The sequence below is a fragment of the Entelurus aequoreus genome, linkage group LG09 (genome assembly GCF_033978785.1).
Source record: "Entelurus aequoreus isolate RoL-2023_Sb linkage group LG09, RoL_Eaeq_v1.1, whole genome shotgun sequence".
Taxonomy (NCBI): Eukaryota; Metazoa; Chordata; class Actinopteri; order Syngnathiformes; family Syngnathidae; genus Entelurus; species Entelurus aequoreus.
Genome location: NC_084739.1, coordinates 43,207,429 through 43,231,416, shown reverse-complemented (window position 1 = coordinate 43,231,416; position 23,988 = coordinate 43,207,429). Strand labels below are relative to the sequence as shown.

General features: G+C 38.7%; 1 protein-coding gene across 1 annotated transcript in view; it reads right to left on the bottom strand.

The window, feature by feature from the left end:
- Window positions 1-288: 288 nt before the first annotated feature.
- Window positions 289-23,988, bottom strand: part of rhoq (ras homolog family member Q) — a 31,125-nt gene continuing 7,425 nt past the window's right edge. Inside the window, exons 3-5 of the mRNA XM_062058795.1 lie at window positions 11,827-11,991; window positions 6,958-7,053; window positions 289-4,804 (exon numbers count right to left, since the gene is read on the bottom strand). Of these exons, the coding sequence (XP_061914779.1) occupies window positions 4,643-4,804; window positions 6,958-7,053; window positions 11,827-11,991 (423 nt within the window). The 3' untranslated portion in view covers window positions 289-4,642. The remainder of the gene's footprint in view (window positions 4,805-6,957; window positions 7,054-11,826; window positions 11,992-23,988) is intronic.

Genomic DNA, 23,988 nt, shown 5'->3' with positions numbered 1-23,988 from the left:
GTTAAGATTTTTGACAGGTGTGTTTGGCATTTTGAAAATGTCAGCTTAACAATGACAACGTTTACTAAATTGACCTGTCTGCTTAAACTGTAGTCACTGCAATCATTCACTGTCAGGGCTTGGTAAAAAGGATTGGACTCAGATGCAGAGTAGGGAACTTTTACAGGCTTTTATTTTGGCAGCTTCTTTCACCTCCAAAGTCAAGGAATACAAAATCTATATTTAACCCAAAAAACTAATCGGCGAAAAAGGTTCCAAAAAAATAGGAACAACCGAAAATCACTCCGAACGGAGGAAAACACAAAAGCAAAGACAAACTATAATTGGCGCAGTATATGCTATAAAATGTATTAACAAAAAACGCTCCAACAGGAGGAAGAAACAGCTATGAAAAATTCTACAATAATAAAGTTTAACAAAAATAGTCACTCAAAAATTGAGGAAGGAATGAAAAATAACTGATAACTTACCACTTCGGCTGAATAAACTCAATAACAAAAATCACTCTGCTGAGGAGGAAGAAAGGACAACTCAAAATAGCCACGAAGGGATTCAAGATCAAGGAACATAAGCAGGAGACAAGGCAAGGCATGGACATGGGCACTAGATAGTACGAATAAACGAGACAATCTGGCACAGAACAAAGGGAGGAGTGGGCTTATAAGACACATGAGGGTAATAGGGAACAGGTGGAAACAATCAGGGAACAGGGATGACGTCAGACTGATGACACAAAAGGAAGGGCAAGTGACCTGAAACGAGAGGAGAGTTCCTTTTCAAACTAAAACATGCAAATCACAAGACAGAAAAAACCAAGACAAGACATCCCTCACCACATTCACATCTGATTTGTGTAGATCAAGGCCTGATTTGAATCTGACCATTCAAGTCAATGCTTGTTTTGTTTTCCTATTTACACTGCCAGCACACATCCCACAAGGGGAAAAACAATTATGTCTTCAAGTGTAAATTCAGCTGAGTAACCTGCCTTCACAATAACTCATTCTTGTTCGAATGCATTCCTAATGCACATGCTAAACTAGGAATGTCACCATAAATGTTACATCATGTTACTTTCCCAAGTAAACCAACCAAGAAAGCGTTTTAACAGTTTACACTTTTATTGAGCAGACATGGAGCATCAATGCACTGATTGCTGCAGCGTTTTGGGGCCTAAGACGACCCCCACCCCACCCCACAACACACAATGACAATACAATCGCGCAAGCTGGGGTAGAGAAAAGGAGCATCAATCGCATCAGATACTGAAAAGAACTACTGTTCTTTTGCTAGAGATGGCACTTTAAAAAACATACCAAGAGAACACAAGCAGTCAATTTTTCTGGGATGTTTGGCTTACTGGAAACTTTGTTTTGCAAGACACTCGTGCAGTGCCCATCGGGCTGGTAAACAACATTCAATGTAAATTTTAAATATGTTGTAGTTTGTATTACTTACTCTATGTTTTAGAAGATAGCAAGAACTGGAGTTGGAAAATTAAGATTTTTAAGTGGATTTTGGTCAAATTGATGAGCTGTATGATTTTTGATCCAACCTGAAAATGATGGTGGTAGAAGTAGTTTCACTATCATTCATAGTTTGTCATTACAAGTGTGAAAAAGTAGTGGTTTCTCAGTCACAACAAGTAGTGTGGAAATTTTAACATTAAACCAGCTTTGGAGGGTTCACATTGCAACCAAATAAAGCACAATAGACCAGTCAGGCTTTGGCGGATACCCATTTGGGCTGCAGTGACCTCTTTAACAATTTCAAAACTGTTTGTAAAAAAGCTGCATCCTTTTGGCTTTGAATGTAAACTAGCTTCATTTCTATTGGTTGCAAATAGGGATGTAACGATATTAATGTTAACTGCGGAAAAACTGAACGGGTAGTTTTATCGTTTTAAATTCAAATGATCAAAAAACAATGATTGATAGCCACGCTTTGATGAATAAACTCAGAGACGAACTGATCTTAAATGCTGACATGAATACGACATAGCCCAATCTCAGCTTGTATAAACACATTGCTGCCTGAGCAATTAAGATATTGAATTGTGCAAATTGAACCTAAAAGCTGTGCTCACTTAGCCCATAGTGATCGATATACACTCAGAGAAATATGACATGGCGGTGTTTTTATGGTGCGTTCAAGAACCGCTGAACAGAGTAGGACACCACAACGCCTGCCAGAACACTCTTTAGTAGGGTATCTGTCAGTGGAGCATAAGAAACGCAAAACATGCAAAATAGTCGGCTTTCTAACAATGGGTCTATTTATCTTAATTTTTGTAATCAAAACATTTCAGTGTGTGTATAAGTACATCTTGAGCACATTCAACAATACTGCAATAATATAAACCGTGATCATTTTGTTCACAAAAACCCTGATATTAAATGTTCATATTGTTACATCCCTAGTTGCAAATTAACCACATGTTTTCATGTGAATCGTCCATAGGCATTGAGTCAGTCACATTGCATTAAAAGTAACAAAACAAGATGAAGTGGAATCATTTTGGCAACTAATGACTTACATTACTCTATTTGTAAATGAAAAACATTTTTTTAACTAATGTAATCTAGCGGTCAGTCAGTGGGGATTTCTGATTTAGTTTTTTTGGTCTTCAGCCAGAACAGGTATATTATTGGCAAGCTAACCATATTTTTTTCCCAAGCAGTTCTATTGCATCTTGATTTAGTGCCTTCATTATAGCTCTTTAGGGGAAAAAAATGTTACAAATGTAATTCCAGATAACTTTTTTGTTAACAATTGCCTGAAAAAGCTACTGTTAACAATTGCAATCACAAGCATTGTAATCAAATCGTAAAACTGGATGCATGTACAGTGGAGATATAATAATTGTTTGATATGTTGCTGATTTTATCAATCTAACTCCTTAAAAAGACATGAACAGTGAATATTTTTATGGTAGCGTTTTTTTTGTTTGTTCCAGAAACAATAACAACCAAAATCATTATATAAAAGGTTATATCTTGATTTGTAATTGAAATAAGTATTTGATCCCTGACCAACTAGCAAGACTAACTGGCCAGGGATTGAAGGAAATTAACTCTGTTAGATAAGCTCGAAATTCACTTTGACATCAACTCAACTTGTCGTGTTTGGAGACAGAAGAATACTACTCACTGTCAACCATAGAGGTGGAAACATTCTACTTTGGGGCTGTTTCTCTGCCAAAGGTAGAGGACGACCTCACCGCATTGACGATGGAATCCTGGCCTTAGGTAGAACAATGAAGCTGGGTCATGGATTAGTATTCCAGCATGACAATATACGGCCTGGGGAAGAACAAAAATGACTTAAAGAAGAAGCACTTCAGGTCCTAGCTAGTCTTACAAAATATCGGAATCTTTAAATTGACTTCCAAACCTTCTGTAATCTGTAGAGGACTGCACCAAAATCACACCTGAGATGTGTGCAAACTCAAACTAACGTCAGACTTTGTGCTTGCCAGACAGGGTTTTTCTCTAAGTCATTTTGCTTAGGGATCCAAATATTTTTTCACTCAATCAAAATACAAAATATTCTAGTACATTTAATGTTTGTTTCTGTTCACAGTCTGTTGAAATAATCAAAAATGACAGACTGTTCAGATCAAATAATTATTTCCCCCACTCTATAGATTGTGAGTTGGTATAACGCTAAACTGTGCTCAAGTTTGTGCCTGCAAGCCCATCACTGTGCTTGAAGAGGGGCAGTGTTAAGAACAGAAGAGTGTGCTTCATCTTTAATATAAAGTACAGTAGAATTAGGTCTTTTTTGCCACCCATTTTTGATGACAGTCTGTGTGATTTGTTTCTTTGGGAGTTATGTATGCAGCACTCCTAAAAGACCATTTGACCATCCTGCTATCATACTGTGAAAGTGATAAAAGTACACCTAAAGAAAATACTACATTTAAAAATAGACAGTTCTAGGTCCAAAATATTTTGTTGATACAACATTTCACTTTACGACTGAGTTGTTACCCCTTATACATAAGCACATGTGGTTTAATCAAGGGGTTAAAGCCCAAGAACATTAACTGTCTGGGGCCTTCCGGGAAACACAAAAATATTTACTGGAGCATATTTTCTGGCTCTTGTTGCTCACTGTCAGAGGTATGAAGAAATTTTAATTGTAACATGACTGAAGCTCGCCGAGCAGGTGTGAAACAGATGTTTTTCTTCATCTTGCTCAAGCTGCTACAGTCTTCTGGTGGCTCTTAGGGAGACTCACCTCACACTCATAAAACACCTGGTTTATCTGTAGCTCGCTGACGAATTAGAGAAAGTGACAGGACAAAAATGGTTATGGTTGATTTCTGCGTTACCATTTTTCCTTTGACAGGCCTTCTCAAAAGTAATTCATTTTCTGAAATATTTTTTTTTTAATGAAGCATAAATCTCCATTTTAAAGGCAAATATATCATACTCAATGTTGAAAAAGTATTTTAGAGATTAAAACAACTAAAATTAGAAGAGTCTTTTGGATATTGTGCTGTGGTAATGCAGTAAACTCTTCTTTCAAAGTCATGAACCTCCGAGTGCCTTGCAGCTTAAAAAGTCACTCTGTTGTTGTCCTCTGCTTAGCTGACGTCATTCCGTAAGTCTAAGACACATAATGACACGTGTGTGTATCAAGTGATCAGACAGCAGTTGATGCAACTGGGTCCCAGTCTTCTCTTCAGAGCGCTCTTCTTCCTCTTGGGAGCCAAAATGGCAATGATGGCCTCATCAAAGACCGTTTTCAGGCCCTTCTGGGTTAGTGCGGAACATTCCACATAGCAACATGCACCAATCTGCGCAGTAGGAAAGAAAAGATAAGTCAGTTTCAAGTATAAATCCATTTTCTACAATCTTAATCTGTAGGTTACAGTCACCCAACAACAAGATGGTTCACTGTTGAAACCTAGCTTCGAAAATTTGTAGGTATTGGCAATAAAGCCTAAAATCTGTATCGCAATATACCGTATATTGCAAATTCTTACAATATTATATGTCATGATATATTAGTTGGCACATAAATGATAATAGATCCATTTTAAAACAAAACTTTGCTGTTGACATTTGTGATTATATTTTGTCATTTCTTGTGTCATTTTCTCAAAACTATTATTAATCTACTTGTTAATTTCTCTTGTAACATGCAGAGTCTCTGCAGGTTTCAACAAGTCAAACCTAAGACCTTAAGACTTTTAAAACCATTTCATATCCATACGGACAAAAAGGTACAAAGACAAAAGGAAAATCAGAGGTCCAGAATGAAAATAATAAAATTAAGTAAATTAATGAATTCACTTGTGTATTTCACATTGGAAAACAAAAAGGTTAAACTTTCTAAATACTCCAAAAGTCTCTCTATTGTAAAGTAATTGAAATAAATATTAGCACACTTCATAACAGATTAGCCATATAACTATTTTCTTGCAAAAGTTGCAGTGTGCTTCATGTCAAGTGTTTTCTTGTAACAAGCAGAATGTCAGCAATGGTAGAGAAAATCACAACAATATATTGTATGTGAAAGGGACAGTTAGCATCTCTGCTAAAACTAAATGATTAACTTTTGCAGTGTTTTTGTGGCTGTCAGAATTGAGCAAACATAAAAACATCTACAGTACTACTGTATCTGCACAGTTGTGAAAAACAGTGTAGACAGAGGGATTGTCTAAAAAGAAAGAAGGCGATTGTGGCTCACAAGCGTCAAAGAGAATTTGGATGTGAATAATGTGGATAACATTCAAATTTGCTCAGCTCATTGAGAATCTGGTAAATACAAGTTTACCTGTGTCATGACTTTTTTTTTTTTTTTTTTAAACATATTGCTATTCAACAATACCAATATTTTTTTTTTAAAGCATGACAAAATGACATTTAAGAAATCTTCCTTGCTTTCCTCACACAACCATAAACTGTAAACTACTAGAAGAAGGAATCTCTGAGCACCTCACGATTCGATTACGATTCAGGAGCTATGATTTGATTATTGATGCATCTATATTTTATATACACTACCGTTCAAAAGTTTGGGGTCACCCAAACAATTTTGTGGAATAGCCTTCATTTCTAAGAACAAGAATATACTGTCGAGTTTCAGATGAAGGTTCTCTTTTTCTGGCCATTTTGAGCGTTTAATTGACCCCACAAATGTGATGCTCCAGAAACTCAATCTGCTCAAAGGAAGGTCAGTTTTGTAGCTTCTGTAACGAGCTAAACTGTTTTCAGATGTGTGAACATGATTGCACAAGGGTTTTCTAATCATCAATTAGCCTTCTGAGCCAATGAGCAAACACATTGTACCATTAGAACACTGGAGTGATAGTTGCTGGAAATGGGCCTCTATACACCTATGTAGATATTGCACCAAAAACCAGACATTTGCATTTAGAATAGTCATTTACCACATTAGTAATGTATAGAGTGTATTTCTTTAAAGTTAAGACTATTTTAAAGTTATCTTCATTGAAAAGTATAGTGCTTTTCCTTCAAAAATAAGGACATTTCAATGTAACCCCAAACTTTTGAACGGTAGTGTATATTGATGCAGTTTTATATGTATTTTTGTTTCACTAGCAACTTTAAAAAACAGTGCATTTGACATAAAAAACAGTTAAATTAATTTTCACATTTACTAAGTTAATGGAAACTGAAACATAATAGCCCTATAATAAAGGAGCTGGTCGGATAATGTATAAACTGCTCATCTTGCAAAGGTTTAAGCCGCTGTGACACTGCAAGGAATAAGTACAAAAAAAAGAATAGCTTCATTTAAAAATCACTGAAGTCTTTACAGATTGTTTAGGTTCTTTACATGAATATGAATATACATTTTTAACAGATTGGTTTGAGTTTAGTTTATGCCAAAAGTGTCATTTCAGTGAACTCCAGAAATGAGTACATCTCACATACAATACCAGTGTTAAACACCTTCAGATTCTGTTCCAAACATACACACCTCCTTTGCTAGTTTCTGCCCTTGCTCAGTCACTACAGGTTTCTCTTTCATATTATTGAGTTTGGCAATGGTCTTGGGGTCATCACGTAGGTCAATCTGTGAAATTTAGTGTGAGAAAAATATTGATATTAGCACAGACTTGCACTCAATCTTATTTCATTGTGTAGCACATGTGGATGGTGATAGAGGTGGGAATCTTTTTGGCACCTCACAATTCGATTATGATTACGATTCAGGGGCTATGATTTGATTTATAAATCGATTATTTAAAATACAAACCCCGTTTCCATATGAGTTGGGAAATTGTGTTAGATGTAAATATAAACGGAATACAATGATTTGCAAATCATTTTCAACCCATATTCAATTGAATGCACTGCAAAGACAAGATATTTGATGTTCAAACTCATAAACTTTATTATTTTTTTCAAATAATAATTAACTTTGAATTTCATGGCTGCAACACGTGCCAAAGTAGTTGGGAAAGGGCATGTTCACCACTGTGTTACATGGCCTTTCCTTTTAACAACACTCAGTAAACGTTTGGGAACTGAGGAGACACATTTTTTATGTGGGCTCTGTACCGAGGATGTCGTTGTGGCTTGTACAGCCCTTTGAGACACTTGTGATTTAGGGCTATATAAATAAACATTGATTGATTGATTGATTTTTTACGCTTCTCAGGTGGAATTCTTTCCCATTCTTGCTTGATGTACAGCTTAAGTTGTTCAACAGTACGGGGGTCTCCGTTGTGGTATTTTAGGCTTCATAATGCGCCACACATTTTCAATGGGAGACAGGTCTGGACTACAGGCAGGCCAGTCTAGTACCTGCAGTCTTTTACTATAAAGCCACGTTGATGTAACACGTGGCTTGGCATTGTCTTGATAAAATAAGCAGGGGCGTCCATGGTAAAGTTGCTTGGATGGCAACATATATTGCTCCAAAACCTGTATGTACCTTTCAGCATTAATGGCGCCTTCACAGATGTGTAAGTTACCCATGTCTTGGGCACTAATACACCCCCATACCATCACAGATGCTGGCTTTTCAACTTTGCGCCTATAACAATCCGGATGGTTCTTTTTCTCTTTGGTCCGGAGGACACAACGTCCACAGTTTCCAAAAAAAATTTGAAATGTGGACTCGTCAGACCACAGAACGCTTTTCCACTTTGTATCAGTCCATCTTAGATGAGCTCAGGCCCAGCAAAGCCGACAGCGTTTCTGGGTGTTGTTGATAAACGGTTTTCGCCTTGCATAGGAGAGTTTTAACTTGCACTTACAGATGTAGCAACCAACTGTAGTTACTGACAGTGGGTTTCTGAAGTGTTCCTGAGCCCATGTGGTGATATCCTTTACACACTGATGTCGCTTGTTGATGCAGTACAGCCTGAGGAATCGAAGGTCACGGGCTTAGCTGCTTACGTGCAGTGATTTCTCCAGATTCTCTGAATCCTTTGACGATATTACGGACCGTAGATGGTGAAATCCCTAAATTCCTTGCAATAGCTGGTTGAGAAATGTTTTTCTTAAACTGTTCAACAATTTGCTCACACATTTGTTGACAAAGTGGTGACCCTCGCCCCATCCTTGTTTGTGAATGACTGAGAATTTCATGGAATCTACTTTTATACCCAATCATGGCACCCACCGGCTCCCAATTTGCCTGTTCACCTGTGGGATGTTCCAAATAAGTGTTTGATGAGCATTCCTCAACTTTATCAGTATTTATTGCCACCTTTCCCAACTTCTTTGTCACATGTTGCTGGCATCCAATTCTAAAGTTAATGATTATTTGCAAAAAAAAAAAAGTTTATCAGTTTGAACATCAAATATGTTGTCTTTATAGCATATTCAACTGAATATGGGTTGAAAATTATTTGCAAATCATTGTATTCTGTTTATATTTACATCTAACATAATTTCCCAACTCATATGGAAACGGGGTTTGTATTTAAATCTTGCCTGCGCGATTTCACAAGTTATAAATCGTTGTATTTATTTTTAAATAAATGTTTGGATATATGTAGTGTTTAGCGCAGCCGGACCAGAGCAGGAGGGTGTAGAAATAAAATTAAAAAAAGAAGACAGTGGGGGAAATTCTGGGGACAAGACAACAACAAAATATGCAGAGTGGAACCTTGCCTCTATTTGCAACCTTTTTGGTTTAAGAACTTTTACATTGTGCCTAATATGCCTCTGTGTGCGAACCATGTCTCAGTGTATAAACACTTCATTCATTCATCTATTCATTTTGCATGCTGATTGAAGCTATCGGGGGCTGCCATCACTTCCTGTATTTTTAACTGCATTTACAAAATGAAAATTTCTTACACTACAATCATGCTTTGTCAAAGGGGATGGGCACCGGATCCAGAACCTTTCTGGCACGGACCAAAACCAGCCGGTACTGCCGGGCACCGATTCACGTAAGATCCAGCGGTGCCATGTTTCTGTGCCTGGGTTGCGCGTGACGTCACGTCTGTTTGAATTGGCGCTTGCGAGTGGCGAGTAGTTGCTAGCACTTGAGAGGAAAACAGGTGATTTCGAAGCGGACATGCTCTTGGTAATCTTGCAACCTATCAAAGTTTCATGACAAAAACCCAACCATGCCAAATAAAAAAACGCTCTTAGGTGTGGCTTTTCTTTTCCAAATGCGATGCAGATTACGCTCGCTGCAGTATTTGTGGTGTAAAAATCAAGGCAAGTGGCGGGAATACTTCCAATCTGAGGAAGCACAGGGTTAAACACAAGATTTTTCTCATGGCTGAAGAGTGCAGCCAAGTTAGATGTACGGCTGCAACTCATGCATTTGGCACCTTTAGCGACTCGGCTGCAGCCAACAACACGAGGGAAGAAATCGCGTAAACATTGGGTGACGATAACAGCGACATCATCATCCTCTACGTCTGCTCCAGGTAAAAAGCCTACTGTAAAAAAATACATTGGCTTTACATTTTAACTATCAATAGTTATAATCACCTCAGTTCCTTGTACTGTACTTTGTAATGTTATTGTAAATGTTTTGTTTCACTTTCATTTGTAGTTTAATACTTTTGAAAAATAAATTCTGGCTGGCTGGAATATTGTGTAAATTATTTTATAATGTGTTCTAGTTGAGTCCTCAATTACAGAATGATTAGCAGGCTGAATATTACATTTTATTAATTAACAGAAGGTTAAAACATTGCCATGCAGAAATATGAAGACCATTAACTTGTACAACATGTAATGTACAGAATATCAGAATAATTTATTCAGGTAGAAATATCACAGATTACAGCTGGGATACGCTCTAGGAGCCCACTGTGACCCCAAAAAGGGACAAGCGGTAGAAAATGGATGGGTGGATATTACAAAAACATCTTTGACAATGAAAGCATGATCATAACAATTTGTGTTATTTATGCATGAAACTTGTCTAAACATGGCAGTGTAGCTCCTCCTCTGAATACAAGTGCTTCTAAAGCAGGAATTGAAAATTCTGTATTTCTACAAAATACAAAATCTGGCAAGACACCACACATAAGGCAATTTTTTTTAACGTAATTAAATCATGGTTGTTCTTTTTGTGTTGAGCTGTTTAAAAAAGCATATTGTTTTAAACACATTTCATTAAAGCAAATTAAATGTCCTTTCATATTGTCAAAACTTAAAAATTATCTGTCTAGGGTACACTTATTAATGATGAAAAATTATGTACATCTGCGATTAATCGCAATTAATTTTGAGTTATCTATGAACAATGCGATTAAATATTTAAATTGTTTGACAGCCCTAATACATAAATATTGTGGGGAGGCGGGGCCGGCAGACCGACAGCGAGGCGTGCCCAGCCGGGGCTGACTCCGAGATGGCGGCGAGGAGGCGTGGCCTGCAGTCCAACAGCGAGGCAGGGCACACCGGAGCCCGCTCCAAGATGGCGGCGAGGAGGCGTGGACGGCGAGCGAGCAGCGAGGCAGAGCGCGCCGAGATCGACGCCGCAATTATCATCAGGTGCGTGGAGCGCTCAGCTGGGCACAATTTAATAATCCTCGTGGACTGTATAAGAGGGCGGCAGCTGCGGACATGGGGGAGAGAGGCGGAGATGAGAGAAGGAGCCAGCGAGAAGCAAATGCTGAGCGCGAGAGGCAGACAGCGACGCGGAAGGCTGGAAGCAGACGGCGGAGCGAGCAGCAGAGGGAGGCGCAGCGGAAAAGCGACCTGACCTAAGCTCAGCTTTATTGCAAAATAAAGAAGTCAACCCTGCTCGCGACAATGTCCTTCCTTGATGGTCCTGAGAACCCGGACGACAGCTTGAGTCGTTCACATATATATATATTTATATGTGTATATACTGTATATATACATAAACATATACATACATATATAGATATATACATACAAATACATACATACATATATTGTATATGTACTGTGTGATTATTATTGTCTCTCCTGACTTATTAATCTACCTGCTAATTTCCTCTACTTGGGTGGTTGCAGTTCTGATTAACCTTCTGTTGTTAGCCAAGCTAACACATACTGTTAAAAGAATAATAGCTCACAGTCTGTGGTTAAAATCAAATCTAGGACTCACATTGAGAGAACATTAGCATTAATGACGCATTTTAGAACTGTCTGTATTGCTTTATTTAACATACGTAAAGAATTGATGTTTGGACATTTGTCCATCGATTCATTAATTGCCCATGTTCTAAACGTGATGCATCGGAGAATCGGATCATTTTTTCCCACCCAGAGGAATCAATTCAAGGTCATTTCAAAACCTGACTTACAGTATGACCTACTACATGTTTAAATATCTAAGTTGACCACGTAGTACGCCATAAGGGCAGTTAGGATGAACATTCTGGTGAGGACTCACCTGGGTGCCGATAAGCAGGTAGGGGACGCTGGGTGCATACTCCTGCAACTCAGGCACCCATTCTTCACGCACATTCTGGAAACTGGCAGGGTTAACCACAGAGAAGCAGATGAGAAAGACATCGGTCATCGGGTAGGACAATGGCCTCAGTCTGTCATAATCCTCCTGGGAAAAGATTCATGGTCGGCATTAGAAAAGTCAATAGGCATAGCTGGTCTATGCTTTTTTCACCTCACTCAAATTAATGTCAATTAATTAAGTGCATACAATGTTAACATTTTCTCTTCACTGAAGCCAAGCTTGGAATGTAATTGTTCTGATCTTATCAAGTGGTTTGCTCCACACACACTGCCAAGCTCCTGCTGCTTTTCACATATGATGGGTAATTTTATGACAGGCTCATAAAAATGCTCATAAAACTGTCAACTGGATTTGAGCTATGAAGAGCAAAGAATGTGAAGACCTTCACGTGGGATTTGCTTTCTCCTTCGCCCTCCTGCTGACAAGCAATTAGCAACTTTTTAAAAAATGTGATGTCTTTCAGTGCAAGCTTAGCCAAGGAAGGGTGATGACACATTAGAATGATTTCATCAGGGACAGGGGTCTCAAACATGCGGCCTGCGGGCCAATTGCGGCCCGCGAGACGTTATTGTGCGGCCCGGACCTTAATATGAACGTTTAATGTTTGTGTGCGGAGCTGAAGCATTCTTGCCAATTTTATATGAATGGCGCTTGACAGCGTTGTGTGCGGAGCTGAAGCATTCTTGCCAATTTTATATGAATGGCGCTTGACAGCGTTGTGAGCGGGGCTGAAGCATTCTTGCCAACCCTCCCAATTTTTACCCGTCAACATTACTGAGGACTTCATTATTGAGTCAACTATACTATGTATGCGGCTTCAACACACACACACACACGTTAGCGACTGCAATGCATACTTAGTCAACAGCCACACATGTTACACTGAGGGTGGCCGTATAAAAAAAACTTTATCAATGTTACAAATATGCGCCACACTGTGAACCCACACCAAACAAGAATGACAAACATCCGCAATGTAACACAACGTAAACACAACAGAACAAATACCCAGAATTCCTTGTAGCCCTAACTCTACCGGGCTACAAGGAATCTACCAATCATGGTGTGGTATATGGCTCTCGAGGGCCGAACACTGACGTCACTTGCGTGATGCAAGCAGAGAAACGTTTTGCTGCTTTTCCACGAGACTCGCACGCGCTCTACCTCACTCTCTCCCTCACTCACTCGCTCTCTCTCTCGCTCGCTCTCTCTCTCGCTGTAAACTCCACAGCGAACCCCCGCCCCCGCCCCGCCCCCTCCCGTTGGCTCCAGACAGAGACGATTTTTGTTATTTGGGTCCAAAATACCCCTGCGTTAGTGGAAAATCGGCAAATGAGTGAAAGCGAGAGAAACATTGCCATGGAGACGAGTTATTACTGACTGCCCGTCAGTAATAAAGTCCCCGATAACCTGGACCAATTCAAACCGTTATGTTTTTTTTATTGTTTAATTTGCATTGCCTCACACGATAAACACTACATATATTTTATATGACGCCATATAACACTCCGGGAGCCGTCACTTTTTCCCGGTACCTTCCGCCGACCGCCGTGTTGCTGTCGGGAGGAAAAGCGGAACGACACACATTGCGGAAATAACATTATTCTCCGTGCGTCGGTTAAATACAAATATATTCCACAACACCAAACATGTGTTTTTCAAAGCCTGCAGAGAAGAGAAAGGTTAGTGATGAGCAAAAACAATTCCAGGAAAAGTGGGAGATGCAATATTTCTTTGTTGAGCACAGGGACACCCCAACGTGTCTTATTTGCACAGAGAAAGTTGCAGTGCACAAGAAAAACTATTTAAAACGTCATTATACCACTAGACATGCTGAGGAGTATGCAAAATACCAGGGAGATGAGAGATTGAACCGGGTTGCACATTATGTGTATGTGTATACATTGTTGCTGACTGGAGAAATCAAATTATTATTGTTAGAACAGAATAGAATAGAATAGAAAGTACTTTATTGATCCCTGGGGGAAATTCAGCACCACAGTTCGAGTTCGCTCACAATAGACAAGAATAACAATAAATAATATAATATATATAATATATTATATATATAATATATAAATAATATAAATATATTCTACATATACTCTACATTTAAGTGCAGTCAAGGAACATATGCATTATACAGTCTGATGGCTGTCGGTATGAAGGACCTCCTGTGTTGTTCCGTGTTGCATTTTGGGAGTCTGAGCCTTCCACTGAACGTGCTCATCCTCCCCGCAAGGTCCGAGTGTAGTGGGTGGGAGGTGTTGTCCATAATGGCTAGGAGTTTTGCTAGACTCCTCCTCTCTTGTTATTACTGATTTATTTACTTAATTCTCATTTTGTTCATTTATATTTTGATTTTATTTTGTGTTGAAAATAAAAATAAAGACATTTAAAAATGATTTTTTTAAGAAATCTTTTCTTGCGGCCCAGCCTCACCCAGACTCTGCATCCAGTGGCCCCCAGGCAAATTGAGTTTGAGACCCCTGATCATGGATATAGTGTAAATCAGTGGTTCTTAACCTTGTTGGAGGCACCGAACCCCGCCAGTTTCATATGCGCATTCACCGAACCCTTCTTTAGTCCATCCATCCATTTTCTACCGCTTGTCCCGTTCGGGGTCGCAGGGGTGCTGGAGCCCATCTCAGGCGGGGTACACCGTGGGCAAGTTGCCACCTCATCACAGGGCCAACACAGATAGACAGACAACATTCACACTCACATTCACACACTAGGGCCAATTTAGTGTTGCCAATCAACCTATCCCCAGGTGTATGTCTTTGGAGGTGGGAGGAAGCTGGAGTACCCGGAGGGAACCCCCGCAGTCACTGGGAGAACATGCAAACTCCACACAGAAAGATCCCGAGCCCGGGATTGAACTCAGGACTACTCAGGACTTTCGTATTGTGAGGCACATGCACTAACCCCTGTGACACTGTGCCTTCTTTAGTGAAAAATAAAATGTTTTTTTTTTTTTTCAAATTCAAGACAAATGTATATGTTTTTTTACTGGTGCACAAAATGAACCGTGCATGAACATCACCTCGTTCAAAGAACAAAACCAACACAGTGCATGAACTCACAACAAATTACACACCTGCAAATCAGTGTGACTTCGGCTGTTGCCGTATCCATAATACGCCGATAGGGAGAAGTTTTTATGTACACGATGAGTCGGATGTGTGACCTCCGCCGAACCCCTGAGGCCTACTCACCGAACCCCTGGGGTTCGATCGCACCCAGGTTAAGAACCACTGGTGTAAATGGATCATTAATGCATGCATTGCATTAATAATGGTTCTTACTGAGCACTCTTCACACTTGTCCCTAACCAGGATACATTATTGTGATGAATGTCCAACTTGCATATGGATAAAAACAAGACTTTCTGACCCACACACATTTTTAATGGTTAAAAGTAAGGATACGTACCAAACCCAGTTCCATATTGGCACCGGTGCACACAAACAATAGTAACTAGACTATTGGTGCCTCATTTTGGTACTAAATGAATGCAGTGTCAGCCACCTGCAACAAGTGCTTGGTGGTGATATTGTGCAAGAAAAATATTGTAAGTAATGTAGCGTCCCAACGAGGGTTGTACGATATACCGGTACTAATAAAGTACCACGGTACTAATTAATTTAAAAAAAATGTACTATACTGCCATTGAAAAACACCTGTATTTTTTTCTTCATGGATATGATGGTACACCGTATATGAGCCAAAGGGCATGTGAGTCAACACACACACACACACACACACACACAAACACACACACACACACACACACACACACACACACACACACACACACACACACACACACACACACACACACACACACACACACACACACACACACACACACAGAGCACTTTCAAGCGCAAACAGTGTAAAGACAGAAGAGGGAAAATGTACGTATTATGGCTTAAAAACAAATTATAAAAGTGAAGTTATAAACACTGAAGCGCAGCTCTGCAAGCGGTACTTTAAAACATAGCTAGCGGCTAATGTCCCTCTGCAGTGTTTTAGCTACTTCTAAACCACTAAATCTTCACCTCCATAACGACAAATAAACTATGTTTCTTACACATATCATCCCTGCAGTACGAAAAACAGCTAAACATGCTTCACTCCACACTGTAGGATGACGCTATAGCTAACCGCTAACAGCAAGCTAGTGCTCCTGAATGTAAACAAATGGGAGGATCTATACATATATCGACTGAAACATTACCAAGTATAAGAGCCATAGTAAATAATCACAAAATCTTTTGTAATTTTTTTTATTGTATATAAACTCAGAAAATACTTCTCTGGAAACAGAAGGACCAATACATGACCTGGCCTGTAACTACTAGGTATTGCATCAATACCCAAATAATAGTAACAGCCAAAACATATGTAAAGTATCCAAACAACAGAAGAATAAGTGATTATTACATTTTAACAGAAGTGTTAAAGACATGTTAAAACAGAAAGTAAGCAAATATTAACAGTAAATTAACTAGTAGATTAATAATCCTTTTTCTACCGCTTGTCCCTCATAATGTTGACAAAATAATACAATGAGAAATGACACAATGTTACTGCATACGTCAGCAGCCAAATTAGGAGCCTTTGTAACCCGTTTGCTTACTAACTACTAAATGAGAAGTTGTCTAGTATGTTCAGTATTGTTCACTATGTTATTTAATGCCAAAGTCCTTTGAATCCAATTAGAAACGTACAGTATGTTTCATGTTAGATTTTCTGTTAAAATAAAGCCAATAATGACATTTTGAGTGGTCCGCTTTATTTTGAAAGGTATCAAAAAGTATTTAAATACATTTTGGTACAAAAAAAAGGTAAACACTAGTCCCAACAGAAGCTTACAAAGTCTGACACTTAAACTTTATTGTCGAGTCATGACGACCTTAACACGCTAACAGCAGCCCTCATGACAACACTAGTGCCGCAGCCCTAGCTAGTACCCACAACTACAACACAGCACTTCATTATGCACCAATGACAGTTACGGCGAGCAAGGTTGGATTCATGAACCCCCAGAACAGGCACAAGGCATTATAACAACGATCAGAACTTGTTGAATTAAGTCCTGACATTGAGCAACTCAAACCTAACGTTGGAACAACATGCTTTTTGACAACGTTCAATCAATGTTGGGTTCTGACGTTGATTTGACCATGGAAATTTGGTAATTTCCCAACCAACAAAATGGATCCAACATCAGACATCAACTTCGTTTCAATTTACAAATACAATTATTTTGCAACGTTGTTTGAAGGTCAGTTTTAAAAGGACATGTATGCATAATTAAACATTGTATCAATGTCTTGTGCCTGCCGATCAAAACTCACTGATGGCAGCTCCCGCCATCAGTGTGTTAATGTGTGTGTGAGAATGGGTGAATGTGGAAATACAGTACTGTCAAAGCGCTTTGAGTACCTTGAAGTAGGGCTGGGCGATATGGCCTTTTTTTAATATCTCGATATTTTTAGGCCATGTCACGATACACAATATATATCTTGATATTTTGCCTTAGCCTTGAATGAACACTTGATGCATATAATCACAGCAGTATGATGATTCTATGTGTCTACATTAAAACATTCTTGTTCATACTGCATTAATATGCTTATTTTAAACTTTCATGCAGAGAGGGAAATCACAACTAAGTCAATTGACCAAAACTGTATTTATTAAACAGTTATTAAGCAGTGGCACAAACATTCATGTCATTTCGAAACAGAAAGTGCAAGATTGTCAGAGACATTTTAAAACAAGCTATGAGTGCACTTTTGTGCATGATGTCACTAAGATGACACATCAACACAACACTAAATTAAAGTGCACGTTTTGTATAGAACGCCACTACAATAGTTTAAAACAAATAAAGTGCACTTTTGTGCATGATGTCACACAAGATATTTCAATAAGTGTCAAATAAAAATGAGCTGCATAATAGGAAATCAAATAGTGTATGTCCTTCGCTATGTGGTAGGTTCCTGCGGACGTTATCTCCTTCTGTTGTTGACTATTTTTTTTCATACGGTGTTGATCTGGAAATGGTTGCCTCTGCATTTTGTTGGTGTGGCACTGAACAGAGATGTTGTCATGCGAAGTTTCAAGCACTTTTCATTCTCTAGCGGGTGACTTTTCAAATGATGCTACATTTTAGCCGTAATGCTACTTTTTGCAGCAACGCTTTTGCCCCACACTTGACAAATTACGGTTATCTGTTCAACATATTCCCGCTTGAAGCTAAACCACCGCCAGACAATGGACTCCCTGCTGTTTTTCTTGGGAATTAATTCTTCCTTCATTTGTTACCAGATTCGCACCTTTTCTCTCGTATTACCACTCGCACCACAGCTAACGTTACCCATGCCGCTACCTCTCTGCTCCGCGAGGGCGTATACGTATGTGACGTATGTAAGAAGATGCGCTCGTTTTATGTCTCTGTGAGAAGGAGAGACAACAAAGAGTGAGAAGAACCTGTAGTGTAATGCCCGAAGCTAAAAGCAACTGCGTGAGAACGTATATCTAGCCATTTTATTTATTGTTTTGGTTGTGTATATTTGAAGGCCCCCAGCCCCTCCTTAACATATTTTATTGCTTTTGGTTTTGATTGCAAAATATTGCTAACAGACAACATAATATCATTATTATTTGTTTTATTTAACTTGGAGTTTTAAGTTTACATCCCAATTAAATGTTAAAATATACAAGAAATACACGTTTATTGCATTTGAAAGGATATACATGCATTGTTACATCAGTGGTTAATTTGGTTTAAAAAAAGAATGGCAATATAATTGTTTGTTGGCAATAATGTCAATATATCGTTGAGCAAAATTTGTTACCGGCCCAGGCCTACAGGTACCTATTTCCTGAGTTTGTAAGCAATACCAAAAACGACAAAAAAATATTTGACAATAAAACCATATCAATCTAATCACTGAAGTCTAGAGCTGAAACGATTCCTCGAGTAACTTGAGTAGTTCTATTACAAAATATATACGAGGAATTTTCGCTGCCTCGAGGCGTCGTTAAGTTTATTTTATTTATTTTTTATACGCCATTTTGCCTCGTTTAGTAGTCAAAGCTCACGTTTCGCACGGACTGTTTAGGTATTGCACAGCGTGTTTACGTCAGATCATACGCCCCCTGCACTGCACAACACCGCTCCTTTAAATACGCTTGAGTTTAGTAAACTTTTTCGACAACATAACTCGCAATGGCAGACGCCGCAGAAAGCAGTGGACAAGAGCCATAGCAAAACGAGGGAATTAAGAAGCGACAAAAGTTGTCTAAGGTGTGGGAACACTTCACACTAAAATCGAAGGAAAACGCAGTCGTATGCAAACATTGCAAAGTGGAGCTCGCATACCACAATAGCACAAGTTCGATGCTGTAGCACCTGTCGAGAAAGCATCCGATTTGAGGGGCGTCCAGAGGCGAGGTAAGTCATCTATTATCAAATGTAAACACAAAAGTTGTGTTAGTAAAATAAATGTTATTCATTATGATATCCAGGATGTGTTCTTTCACTCCCGTGAAGTCATCAAATGCCGCCAAAAGGTGTTGAAAACTAACAACGCTATCCGAACTGTCGTGTTCAATTAGCCTTTCATTAGTAACCACGCGAAAGTAGTTGTGCAAAGTTATTCCGGATATTTAAGTCATGCAACCACATGCTACTTGGATAGCTTGCACTTGCCCCCACTATAGTCTCTATAGCATAGGCGCCGATCTACATTTCTGCCAGTGGGTGCTCGGGCGGGCGGTAAATCTGACGCTACTTTTCTGGGCATGCGCGGTTTTTGCTTGGTTGTGACTCACCACTGGTTGCACATTTCAAATGCAGTATTAAAGGCACTTTTTGTTTGATATAATGTAAACTGTTCTTGTTTTATTTGTGATACTAAGGAAAATAGTTGTATTTTAACTTTCTCAGGGAATATTAATTTGAACTAATTTTATATATATCAAACATGTTATGATGGCAAAATGAACATTGTTTACTATTTTGCATGTCAAGAATGCAATGAACTGTATTGCATTCTTAAAATTTTAAACTGTCGTCATTATTAAGTTGTTTGTCTTTTTATTATTGTTTATGTATTTTTGGCAGGTTGAAAACAGCTCAGCGGATTTGCGTGGAGAAACCACCATTTAAACGGCAACATATAATAATAATCAAAAACGCACGAGAAACAAGAACTTTGTTTATGCGGTCACACCACACAGCACATAGGGCTGTGAGCGCACCTGTTTTTATTAGCACACACAATTTGGCACAATTAACCACGGACACATTTCATCTGTGGGTGTCAGCCTTCAATAATGAAAACAGACGTTTAGGAAATAAAAGACAATTAGGCCAAATTAAATAATTGAGGGCACATCTTAAAATGTATAATTAGACCTTAATTAAGCAAAAATATTGCTTCGGCCCGGCTGCACCAAATAATAATATAAATCCATTTAATAAAGTCAAAATACAAATAAGACAACAAGAGAAGTATCCCACACTTCTCTTTTGTAAAGTAAATTTGTACAGCCGATATGGGCATATACATCAGCTATATGATTTGCCTGAGAAGCTGGACAAGAAAAAAAAAAAAAAAAAAATTAAGCAAAAATATGATTTATTCGATTACTCGATTAATCGATCGGGATATTCGATATAATACTCGGTTACTAAAATATTCCTTAGCTGCAGCTCTACTGAAGTCTCTACTATTCACTGATACTATTATACTTGGTATCACTACTGTCGATATTTGTATCGTTCTGCCCAACAATGTTTTTATTTAAGAGCTCAAGCTTAGCAGTTAGCATGGCTTCTTGTATCCACCTATCATGTGTAATGCAGCATATCATCCTCCAGTGATATATTATTTGTAAGAAACAAAGTTTATTGTCGCCATAAAGACAAGGATCGCTGATTTAGAAGCGGCTTCGCATTGTGGAGGGGTGTTAGCCGCCAACTCGCTAACAAGGGCACTGCATTGCGTGAAGGACGCAGTTGTTGCTTGTCGTCAGATTTGCGGGACACAGCTAGAATGTGTCATCGATATGCATTGTCACGACATGACGATTGTATTAAAAGCTCTATCGTTGGTCACGTTTATATAATTTACATCGGATATGGTCTATATATTGTGCAACTCTCATGTTCTGCTAATGTGTTTGTCAATGACCTTTGGTGGTAAAACAGAATACTCCGAGCAGTCATCGAAATGTAGAGGTCTACAGTAGAAGCCACTCAGCAATTGTCCTTGAAAACTGCCCCCCAGTTTCCCTGAGACCCATCAATGCCTCTCACACAATTTCTTCACTTACCCCTTACACTAAACACAATATGTCCTGCGGCCGTAAGTCAGGTCGCTTACACTCAGCTCAAACAATCATGCACAGTTATGTTCCAACTCCTGCTGTTTTGAGGCCAATTTGTATTTTACGTAATCAAAACACATCTTGATGCTCAGTAAACAATATGATCAGCAATAAGAGAATAAAGGAATGAGTGTATGATTAAAAAACTGTATAGGACAACCCTTGCAAAGCGTGCAATGTTCATTCGGTCACTGTGTGAGCTCTCCTGTCTGACTCTGTGACCACATTTCTAGTGAGTCATCGCCATAGTCGCATCTTCATTGTTCTGTCTTTCAGCTTCTATCACCTCCTCCAGCTCTGGAAACAGTGCTGTCAGGAATAATTGCAACACATATTGTTGTCTGATCCGCAAGGCCAAGCTTTTTACTAACCTGGATTTAGTCTCAAAAATCATTTTTACTGGCCTTTTATTGATTATTAACAAATATTAATCTCATCTACTTATTTATATCCGTACATTAAGCTTCTCAAAATCCAATGCAATTTACAAGCAAGACACGCAAGGGCATTTAAAGCACATCAGAAGCAGCTATCTTAAACATTGTTAAATATATGCCAAAACCAAAATACATTGTAGAGATTATAGAACATCGCATCTAGATGATGTTTTACAATTATGTAATTTTTAATGACTATTATAAGCATTCATTTTAAACTGGTACAGACAGGATCACTCAAAGTGAATACACCCCCTCATTTCAGCAATTATTCTATTATATATTCTGCTACAGTAATGAAACTTGGATTTAACTTAGTTTTAGAGGAGTCAGTGTACAGTTTGGAAAACTGTATATAAGTAATGCAGGGCTAAAACTAATTAATAGTAAACTGGTAAATTAAACATTTTGATAGTCAACTGGTCAAAGATGAGTAGACTAATCGGATTATCAAGCCTATTCAGCAGCTCTAATTAAGTCATTGGCTTTTAAAATTCAGTTTGAAATAATAAAGTTTTTTTGTTGCAGACAATTAAAAAATAAAAATAAAAAAATGTTCTCCTTTTGCTCCAGCATACTTTTTTCCCCCAGGAGCTTCCGTAGCTTGCGGCTTCATCTTACTTCCTTAGCGGCACACCTAACAAAACATGGCTAATGTTAATGCTAACCAGAGCAAGACGTTTGCTCCAAAGAAAAATGATGTCAGTACTTAGGTTTTGCGGCAACAGGCGTGGATCGAATGACTGCACACAGCAAAGTGTTTAAAAAAGGTAGAAGAAATTGCACCACAAATGCATGTACATGACTAATTTTCATACTTTTTTTTCTATATTTGTTCATCTGATATGGTGGGCAGCATGTCCACTCGCTGTGTGGCTCGCCATGTCAAACATGCAAGACCTCCCCCATATTCCGTGAATCTTTCAAAATCATGGCTGAAGTGACAGTTAACTGTGAACGTGTAAAGTGGTTGAGGAACAGCCTGACATGACACGTGTTGAGTCAATAGGGCAGCGAGACATGCAACTCAACGTGGGTTGCAAGTTTTTTTTAAGTGTGCATCCACTTCCTGTTTCCCTAAGCTGTTGTAGCGCAATGCTAGGTTTTCTTGAGTGCAGGAGTAGTGGGTGAACGAATGAATAAATAAACACATTCTGCTTTCTTGTCACATTCAGCAATGATGGCTTTGCAAATCCTCCATATGGAATAATTAAATAGGCTGCTGTGGGAAGGAGTGGGGTGTGGTTACCTATCAGACAAAAGAGAGCAGACAGCAGACAAAACACAGCGACATTCGGATCCATACTGATCTGAGGTTATGTGGCGCAGTCACATAATATAGACATGACAGCTTGTCAGTCTCATCTCATAAAGATACCTGCACCTGTGAAGCCAAAATACACTTCATTAAACTAGGGAAGGGCATTTGATCTAATGTTCATGATGGACTAGTCATTACAGGGAAAATTAGTGATCAATTTATGGTTATTTCTGGAACATGAGATGGAATCTCTGTCTCGCAATTCTCTGGATTTCTGTTCAATGGCGCTGGTGTGTTGATTATAAAAATGTCTGGCTGTCATAGGCCCCATTTACACTGCATACCAAGTCAGATTTTTTTGCCCTCAGGTGACACAGATTTGATTTCTTCAAATCTGATCTTTTGGCATCAGATTCAGGCCACATCAGGAGGTTGTCCTAAATCAGATTGGAATCTGATCTTTTCAAATGTGACTGCAGTCTAAACGCAATCCGACCTGTATGTGACCTGAATCTGATTTTTGTTCATCATTTTTGGGTGAGCTACAGCACTCGTGTGTGCAGAAAAGACCCAGTTGCCAGCGGAAATGGATATTTCACCACAACAGCCGGTTTCGGTTTTTATTTAAGACAACCAAATATTGGGTGCATCACTTGTCAATAGTGTGAAATTAATAGGCTATATGTAATATATTAATTTATATTTTGATTCTGAAGAAATAGTGATTGTTGAAAGACCGTAATTGATGCTGCTGTGGCACATCTGCTTACATGTGGGTTGAAAAATAAAGCTCCATTAGATCAACGTTGATGTACATGTCTCCTCTACTTAACAGCCATAAAAAGATTACAACCCTCCCAAATATATTGCACTATATACATTATACTACATACATAATGTTACTTCCATTTACTTTCACGTAAAAAACACTCATTTTTTTAAAAGGTGTTTTTATTTTATTTTGTAGAAGTA